General features: G+C 38.7%; 1 protein-coding gene across 1 annotated transcript in view; it reads right to left on the bottom strand.

The window, feature by feature from the left end:
• The window catches only part of GRID2 (glutamate ionotropic receptor delta type subunit 2), a 383,270-nt gene that overhangs the window by 72,335 nt on the left and 300,682 nt on the right, over window positions 1-10,253 (bottom strand). Inside the window, exon 14 of the mRNA XM_018565404.1 lies at window positions 1,135-1,301. Within this exon, the coding sequence (XP_018420906.1) occupies window positions 1,135-1,301 (167 nt within the window). The remainder of the gene's footprint in view (window positions 1-1,134; window positions 1,302-10,253) is intronic.

Here is a 10,253-nt window from a genome sequence, read left to right as displayed (position 1 = left end):
TTTTTCTTTTTTTTTATTCTGACACGAGCCGTGTCAGAATAGAAAAAAATTTTAATCATTTTTGCCCATAGGAATGCATTGCTAGATTCCTATTGGCTATTTCAATTTGCAATAGCCAATGGTAAACTAGCATTGCACCCACCCTCTGCTGCAGTTCTCCATCATGTCCATCAGCAGAGGGCTGGTGCAATGCTAGTTTACTATTGGCTATTGCAAATTGAAATAGCCAATAGGAATAGCCAAAATAGGGGCAACAAAATAGGGGCCTTCCCCAAAAGGGCCCTTCATTGTCATACTTAAAAAATTGATAATAAATATAAATGTAGCTTTAAATAAAACACTATATTCTCCCATTCTACAGATTAACCCCTTCATGACTGAGGCCCTTTTTTCATTTTTTGCATTCTGGTTGCCATTTTAAAAGTAAAATAAAACAAAATGCCAATCTTTGTACTTTAATCATAACCCCCATCACTGGAGGTCCGCTATGGAACATTTAAAGCTAAATTCATTAGGTGCAATGTGGAATAACATGCAGTTCGGATTTTACTTAATAGTACAAAATGGCTATTCTTTCTGGTCTTGTGTACATTTATATGGCCACTGTAGGATCAGGGGTAGTGTCCCTTGAGGCTCATCAGTTTAACCAGAACAGCAACAATTTTCTCTTCGGATGAACAGTGACAAAAAATAGTACTATTCTGTGGAAGGCATCAAAGTAGTAGGATTTGATGTTGACAAACCCCTTTTTATCATGGTTAATCAGAATATATATGTGCCATCACCACATGTAGGTGGCAATCTAGGCTACTGAAAGCTCTAAGCCTTTCTCGCAAGTATTTCAGTAAAGAACAAACTTACATAAGCAAAGGCACTCTACAATGTTTTTCACATGTTGCCAGAAAACAATGAGAAACTTTTAATTGGATTGAAGCTTGATAATGCACAGCGTTAATGCTTACTACTATCGTATTTAAGTGAATGTAACATTACTGGAAAGGTAACATAGGAAGTAAAAGCTGGGACGTGTGAAAACATATCAATAATATATTTCATAACAATAAGTAAAAATAAAATAAAATCCCTAATTCCCATTTGTTGAATGAATGTTAGCATATTTCATATAAGACATACCTCTGTGAAAAAATGTCTCTGTAAGGGCTACCATGTTGCAATGCTATGCCGTAGCCTCTGTCTGCAATTATATTTGCTACCGTGTAGAAGGAACAGTCCTGGTCATTTATTGTCACATACTCCAGCACTGCAGCATCCCATACAAATGCATAATTTCCATGTTTTACCTGTAAAAACATAACACATAAGGTAAGAGAAGTCTAAACAGGTAACACACTGTCAGACCTTGATTACTTGGTAAATATAATGCTGTTGTTTTACAATTAACTCTTGTAAGACCTCAATTTTGATTATGGGCACCATGCCAAGTTAAGATTTCTGAAGAAACAAAATGACTAAAGTTGTCAGGATTTGCTTTGTGTACTGAAAATGTATTCAAACCCTCTCTCAGGTTTTTTAATGACATAATTATAGCCTCTAGATGGAGCTGAGGAGCATAGAAAAAATGTATTTCCTATGCTTCTCAGGTCCATCTAGTGGCCATAATGTGGTATTTCCGAATGTTACATTTGACCTGAAATGGAAATATACTAAGAACATTTGCTTGTGACTCTATAGCCACAGAACGAACATTCACAATATTATGTAAGGTGAACGACTCTGCAATTTTTTTAAATAGACCCTGTTTATAAATAGACCACTATGTATAGTAATCATGGAGCACAGCATAATATCATATTTCATACTCATTTACACAGTAATATTTTTTTTCACATGTTGCATTTTAAAAGGCAGAAAATGTTCATGGTTTAAAGGACCACAGCTAATGGATTCAAAGATAAAGGCCTATTGTGAAAGAATAACTATATTATGAGAGAGTTACAGTCAGGTTGGGGATAAGACAGATGACCTATTAAGAGGGAGGTATGTTAATCTTAGCATTAACATTGATCAGAATTAAAAATAGTGGATTCTCATATACTTGTTTCTTTCACATTTGGTCATGTTTCTAATTGCCCTAATTGTAAAAAAGTAACCTTTTTTTTTCTTCTATTTAATATTTTCATGAAGTGACCAGGATATTGGCCTTAGGTCTTGTGGGGATATACCTTGGGGTTGTGGTTGTTATCTTGCTTTAAAGTAAAATTTAAGGCAAAACTTTTTTTTAGATACGGATAGAGTGGTTAGGAAATGAAGTAAAATAAACAGGTCACCAGCACTCGTTTAGAATAAATATGTCCTTTTTTAATGGACAATTGTGTCACTACAATCAACAGAGCCGACGTTTCGGGGCCGCACAGGGTCCCTTCTTCAAGGCAGTAAAATTGTGACCATCACAATTTTACTGCCTTGAAGAAGGGACCCTGTGCGGCCCTGAAACGTCGGCTCTGTTGATTGTAGTGACACAATTGTCCATTAAAAAAGGACATATTTATTCTAAACGAGTGCTGGTGACCTGTTTCTTTTACTTCGTATTTTGCACGGTGCCATCCGTGATAGTCATTGCGAGCACCATCGTTCTTATTTGGCCAGGACTGCTGCAAGGTGTGCGGAGAGGACCCCCACCACCTGAAAACTGGTTAGGAAATGAAACGATTGTGACTTTTATTTATTGATGTGTGTGTCCATGTTAGGGAGTTTTTCACTCTCTCTAATTACCATGATCACCAATGTCACTGAGATTGAAAGTGAGGGTAAATTACAACATTTTGAATTCAGAACAGAACATTCAGAACAGAAAGGAAAATCTCGCTATTGAAACACAGATGACCAAAAAAAAACTGACAGCAATTTCATCCCCCTAGTCTATAAAAAAATGTTAAAAAAAGTTTTTTTTTTAAGTTAAAAAAGTGCATGTGAGTTAACTCAAATAAAACAATGCAACACACAAGATTGTTTCTTTTTTAAATTACTGTTGACCCAAGTACATCATGAATAGGTTTGGGATCCAATGGACCTATAAAACCAGTTAACCAGGAGGAGGGGGACCATCCATCTGTCTCTTATCAGTGGCAGGTAGGCAGGGCATACTGTAAGTCCCCCCCTTTCTTTCCAGCACCCTCTCTAGGGCACTGGGGGTGGTGAGAATCCTGGAGCCCATTTGGTGAACTCAAACATGGTTTAAAGGACATATATACTGAGGTATACAGTATGTAAGCTGCTTTTGTAAGACTTTCTTCTGAAACTGGCAATTGAATGGTTATCTCTGGGCTCAATACTTTCTGAGTCACTGACACTAACCAAGCAGGCAGCCAGTGAAGTTGGAATGAAGTCACAGCTTTGTACCTGCATGCCATTTGATCAGCCAGGAAACTAACACTATGGATTGAGAGGTCAAAAATGTAAGCCTACATATTTCTCTCATTCTAGTTTTCTTTAAAGCATAGGTGTAGTTTCACAAACAATTCCATAATCTCATATAGCTCATGTGTCACCTCTGCCTCCATGGCAAACTAACAGGTCCTCTAGAAAGTTCTATGTAAGCCCCATGTCAGTCTGTGTCAAAATGTACACAGGACTAAGGACCTTCCTGACTTCCATGTAACAGTAATTGGGCCTGGCAATTGGTTACTTAGGCATCAAAGTGCACTATGCACTGCATAGGGTGTAGAAAGGGGAGAATGTCACATACTCTCACATACCCAGAAGGCTGCCTGGCAAACAGGGTGCCATGGGAGTGTGAGCAGCAGGTTACATTTTCTTAAATGCAGGTGCTCCATTGTCACCTTGAAAAAATGTCAGCCAGTTGCTAACTGGTAGGTATTTAATAAAAAGGATTTTAGGTAATTAAACATATCATAGCTAAAACATTAAGCATAGCAATGTTCTGTAACTGAAAAAAAACAATAATGGCTTTGTTTAATTTTTTTATGTTTAGATACTGATTTTTCTATTGTTTTTTCTCTATTTTTTAAACATATTAAATAATGACTCTTAACCCTTACAATGCAGCTCCCCCCGCACTGCAAAGGTTAAGTGTTCATTTTTGTCTAGGTTCTAAAATAACCAGCGCTCCCTCCTCCTGTCTCCTCATCCACTACAGTGATGGTATGTCCCTTGTCATCCTCACATGCTATACACAGAGCAAGGTGGAAGGGACTGGTCTAAGAGTCGGATCGAGTGAGTATACCTTTGTTATTTTTTAACCTAGACAAAAACGAGCATCTATCCTTTACAGTGAGTGGGTAGCCTCACTGAAAGAGTTGAGAACATGTTCACCAGTTCTGCTTTAACAATTAATACATTGTGCTATTGTTACAGTTTCTTGGCAGATCATGCTGTTAGTAATTAAAAAGTTTGTTGATTACTTTTTTCTAATAGAAAAAATCCATGTGTGTGTTAACGAGCAATTAAAAAGCGGTGTGTGTCCCTCCTCTGGGGGCTTGTTCACACATAAAGCGCGTGCGTTCCAGAGCGTTAGCTGCTGGAATGCACCGCGATTGATGAGAAACTTCCCCCCAGTGTTTTGGGGCGGGAGGAGGCGTGGTGGTGCATTTAGTTCAATGGCACCGCTTCCACGCCCCCCCCCGCCCGCAGTGTGATCGAGCGTGTGGCAAAACGTTCCGTTTGCAAGCCCTATTTTCTGCGTTTGCAGTGGAACGGAATGCTGGCAAAGTTTTGCCAGGCGTCCGATCGCACTGCGGGCGGGGGTAATAGAAGCGGGGCCATTGAATACAATGCACCGGCCATGCCCCTTCCCGACCCAAAATGCAAGGGGAAGTTTCTCAGCGATCACGGTGCGTTCCAGCAGCTACCGCTCTGGAACGCACATGCTTTCGGTGTGAACAAGGCCTTAGTCATTCAGCTGTTTGGATGTTCTGAAAAGACACTGAAGATGTCCTGCAGGCAGTATAATATAGAACTTGACTTTCTGCTGCAAGTGCTAAAATGAAATGTTTACACAGAATATTTCCTTACCTAACCAAACAGAAATAAAACAGTTTATCTATATTTAAATTTTTAGTCCCCAACAAAAAACATAAATGAAGCACTATAGATTTCCTTTAAATGGTGTACTAAAATACAATGTTGACTGTAATTTCTCTATAACACAACAGACATTATCTAGTTTTCTAGCACCATATTCCATGATACCTTATTTTGCTATTTGCATCTGTAAAATAAGTTACATCATCTCAAAAAAACAACAAGCAAAATGCCTCATTTACCCCTAACTAGCAAAAGGATAGACTAATCCCGTGCAAAGGTCAGCTCTTTATTTGTCATTTCAAGTACATTAACCTGGAACACATAATGCCATAAATTGGTATAATCAATTTTAGAGTAAATGTTTCAGCCTCTGTTATTAAGAAAATCTGCATAGAGTAGGTAAAACTAAACAGAAACACAGCAGGATGCATCAAAGCAGTAAACAGTGAAGACCTGCATCCTTGCCAGTTACATTGTAAAGTAAAACATGACGTTTTACAAGACTTTGCATTTGTCACACTTCCTTGCTTTTTATGCTCCCATAACTTCAAAGTTACTGTTTCCCTGTCTGCATAAATTTCCTGGCTCTTCACCCTTTTCATTTTGCACAAATAATGTGAAATAACTAATCTTTAATAAAACATGTGATTCATGCAAACCATTATGTCTAAATGATCTTAGTAACTAAAACTTTAATATAAACTATACATACATTCATTGTACTATATTATATGAGTTTTCTTTATTATATGAGGTTACTGTACTGTTACATATTAATGCTATTTTCTATAGTTTGGACATAAACATTTTAGACCTTTAGGCTTTGCACATGTGGGCATTTTTTTAATTGTAGCTTGTAAATGCTAGTTTTAAGGCCTAATTTACACTGGGCTATTTGGGATGCCTGCAGCAGGAACCTAGGGATTCCAATTGCAGGAATCCCACATATCCCATTTAGATGCGGCTGCTGTACCCGTTCAAATTATGACCATGTGACAGTGGCTGCGTTTGTAAGCAGCAGTCCTAATGTAATCCTAATGTGATATGAATACAAAAGTCACCTATTAAAGAGGAACTTTACCCTTATCTTTGAAATGACAACAAATACACCTTTAGAAATGTTTAGTAAGGACAATCTACAAACACATATTTCTAGATAATCTAAGGCTTTTTATTCTTTGCATATCTTATTTTTGTTTTCATACCCATTCCTCTCCCATTGGCCATGCTATATCTTCGTCTACTTCCTGGAACTCTGGCACATGTGACTAGGACAATGTACGTCATCTCAGGGGAGAAAAATCCCTGAGATCTCGTGAGATTACAGACCAGATTTCCCAGCAATGCTCTGCTGGTGTAACCTTCCCAGGATGCAACACTTGGGCACATTACATCATTTGTGCCAAAGAAGACCAGGAAGTGGAAAACTGTAATTGTAAGTAAATTAAAAATATGTTTGTTTAACTAATTAATATAATCTGATTTCATAACAGCATACAAAGCTGCATGCTGATGTGATTTTTTTTAATGAATGTGGGCAAAGATCCAATTTAAAGCTCTGATCCAAAAGAACTGTTGACGGGTGGGAAGCTAGTAACCTCAGGTTTCAATCGTCACAAGACTGATGGCATTTCAGCTGGTCACCAAGCTATTATTACAGCTACTCAAACACAAAAGTTTGTACATCTTGACTTACAACATTTAGCTGCATGTTTGTACACGCATGAGACTGGGTATTAAGCTATATGACATATAACCTCATGGAACGGGAGTTGGGTGGGCAAGGGTTCACTCAAATGCATTTGATCAAACCTCTCCATTGGAGTTATAGACTAGTGTTACAAATCAGTAAAAGAGGGTCCCTGGAAATGGGTCCCTGGAAAAATCATAAGCACAAGTGCATGGACAGTCTATGCTTTTGTTTTGCTACACTACAAAGAGAAAACCATATGAAAATAACTAGTAATTTTTTAAAAAACTTGCTGTATGTTACTCAGCCTTTTCTTTCTTCGCATATTTAATATCAACCTGAAACCTTTGGAAATAGGATGCATGCATTTTTATTTTATTTTTTACAAACGGTTAACGATGTACCTGAGTTGTAAAACTTGTGACATGGCACTCACACCCCTGACAGACTGTCATACTGACAACCTCTGCTTGTGTCTGAAACTTGAGAAACTAGAGATTTAATTGTGTGCCAACTTTTATAACTGGGTAAACTTTCATCTGTTAAAACTGAAGCTGTCACATAACAGAATTCAACAATAGTTATAATGCAACAAATTTTGGAGCAGAAGAAAAAAACAGCGACATAGAAAAGGAAAGGCAACTCTCAATTCATGCAGAAAATCTATGAGAGATATTGCAGCATCTGAAGGAACAAAGATTCAAATGCTAAGTCTGCCAGCCCAAATCAGTCAATTTCTTTTAGCAGACTGCTCCATAATAAAATGGAAAAGTAACAGCAGAAGTCACAGTCTTGTAGTGACACTGTCAAAAACAATTTAATTTACTGCATGGCACACTCTTAAAATGATTTTTCTGGCAACACTTTCAAGTCCTAACTTTGAATTAAGCTTGCCATTCTGTCTTACAGCATTACACGTCTCATTAGAAACTTGTCAGTTCAGTTGAAGACTAATACATTGTTTGTTATTCTTTTTACTTTCATGTTTACAATCTACACAGATGATGAGTATGTTACTCTACCTCATAGATTCTAAAACACTTCTTAAAATAAACAGCTAGCACTATGGGGTCTATTCACGAAGCAGCCAAAGGATCTAGCCATAGCTTCGGCCGATCCTTCAGCTAGCTTCGGCCCCAGGACCCCTTCGGTTCAGTAGAACCGAAGGGTTGATGTACGGGCTATTCATTATAGCCCGTACAGCTCCCGAACTTGGCCGAGTGGCTCAGTTGAGCCGAACGCATATGCCTAAAAAAAATAAATAATTAATAATAAAAAATAATAATTTTTGGCCATAGGAATGCATTGCTAGATTCCTATTGGCTATTTCAATTTGCAGTTCTCCATCAGGTCCACCACTACTGATTGACAGCAGCAGAGGGCGTTTTGATTCAGATTTTGTGTTATTTCGTTTTTCAGGATTCGGGTGTGAAAGTCAATTCGGATTCGGAATTCGGAATCGGACGAAATTCATTAGCAGTAGTTTGTTCAAACCTTTGTTTCGTTTTCGTTTCGTTCATTTGTTGCAGCAAAGTGACATTTGAGGGGGAAAAAATGTTTTTATCCTTCTCTAATGTCACTTTGCTGCAACAAATGAATGAACAAAATGAATAAGAAACAAAAACGAACGTTCGAACGAACTACCACTAATAAATTGCAGAAACGGAAATTCGGATTCGTTTGCATTAGTTATATCTGTAATTCGGATACATCCAAATGTCAGAATTTCTGAAAATTAGTCCGAATTTTGTTTCGGAACTAAACGAATCGCACATGTCTACTTTCCACCAATCATAGAACACAACCTCTGTTATCAATGCAATGGAGAGGAAAAGAGTAATTTCTTTTTTCTCATTTTCTCTTTTTGAAATCATAAAAAGTATGTTTTGCAATCCAAACAGTAGTACTTTTTCCTAAAATGATAACTGAATATGCTTTGCTGTGTTGAAACATAAAATGTTTAGTAGAGTTTAGTGACACAGCAATTTTATTATGTTATCTGACAAGATTTGTAGTAAGAATTCCCTTAACATTATTTAAAATGTTGAATGTACCTAAAGATGCCTAATATGGGTACTTCAAAAGGAGTCTTATATATATTTGTAAAGCTTGTAATGATAATGATGTACACGTACGTTGGTTCAGTAAAAAGTATTAAATTTCCTTTTTTTTTTACCTTTACTTATTGTATCTTTATTACTGTTGTCCACAAGGGAACTGGTTTAACCCCTTTGATTGCAATAGTGTATAGTTTACATCATTGGGCAGTTGAAAGAGGGACAACTATAATGTTCAGGATATGTGGCAAGCAGTCAAATGATTAACATAGCATCATCTACATATACAGTATATGCAGTCATTGGCACCCCTGCATTCCTGTCAGATAATGCACCACTTCGCATAGAAAATTGTTGCAATTACAAATGTTTAGGCATCCTCATGTTTATTTCTTTTATTTGTATTGGTATGACACAAAAAAGTGGAGAAAGAAAAAGCCAAATCTGACACATTCCACACAAAACTTAACCCCTTCGTGACTGACGACGTACAGTGTACGTCGCCAGCATCGGGGCTGTTTAAACAGACTCCCGGCGACTTTTGCCGCCGGGAGTCTGTTTAAACTTGTAGAGCCGACTGTCGGCTTTACAACAGAAGCGATCCTGGCGACTTACCTGTCGCCAGATCGCTTCTGCGTCCCGAAGAAGGGGCCGCCCCCCCCCCCGGACACCCCCACCGTGCTTCCCGGGCTCCGTTGCCCCTCCTACGGGCCCGGGACCGGCGATCTTGGTGTCCGCGGGGAGCTGGGGAGGAGGTCGACGAACTTCCGTTCATCGATCCCCTCCCCGTTCTATGGGACCGGGAGCGATGCAGATTGCATCACTTCCGGTCCCTGGGCTGTCAGTTCTGGGCTCCTGCAGCCCAGGTCTAAGCTATTGAAGTGCGATCTGCACTTCAATAGCTCATTTCTAGTGTAAAGGTGACACTGAGGGTCTTTTGGACCCCCAGCATCACCTTAAATAGGACCTGTCACCACCATCTGCTATTACATGGGGGGGCTTCTGGCACACTGTAATTTGGAGGGATTAGTTTCAAAATAGAACTCTATGGTCACAACCATAAGCAATTTGTTTGGAGAGGGGTCAACAAGGCCTATAGTGACAAGAATACCATCCCCACTGTGAATCAGGGTCTGATATTTTGGGGGTGTTTTAGCTCCAAAGGCACTGGGAATCTTGTGAAAAGTGATGGCAGGATGAATGCAGCATGTTATCAGAAAATACTGGCAGACAATTTGCATTCTTCTGCACTAAAGCTGCGCATGGGATGCTCTAGGACTTTCCAGCACTACAATGACCCTAAGCACAAGGCCAAGTTGACCCTCCAGTGGTTATAGCAGAAGAAAGGTTAAGGTTCTGGAGTGGCCATCAGTCTCCTGACCTTAATATGATCGAGCCATTCTGGGGAGATCTCAAACTTGTGGTTCATGCAAGATGACCAAAGACTTTGCATTACCTAGAGGCATTTTGCAAACTTTTAAGCACAACTGTATATATATATA

This window comes from Nanorana parkeri, unplaced genomic scaffold, assembly GCF_000935625.1.
Source record: "Nanorana parkeri isolate BGI_ZX_2015 unplaced genomic scaffold, ASM93562v1 scaffold844, whole genome shotgun sequence".
Lineage (NCBI taxonomy): Eukaryota > Metazoa > Chordata > Amphibia > Anura > Dicroglossidae > Nanorana > Nanorana parkeri.
This window is presented reverse-complemented; position numbering and strand designations above follow the sequence as displayed.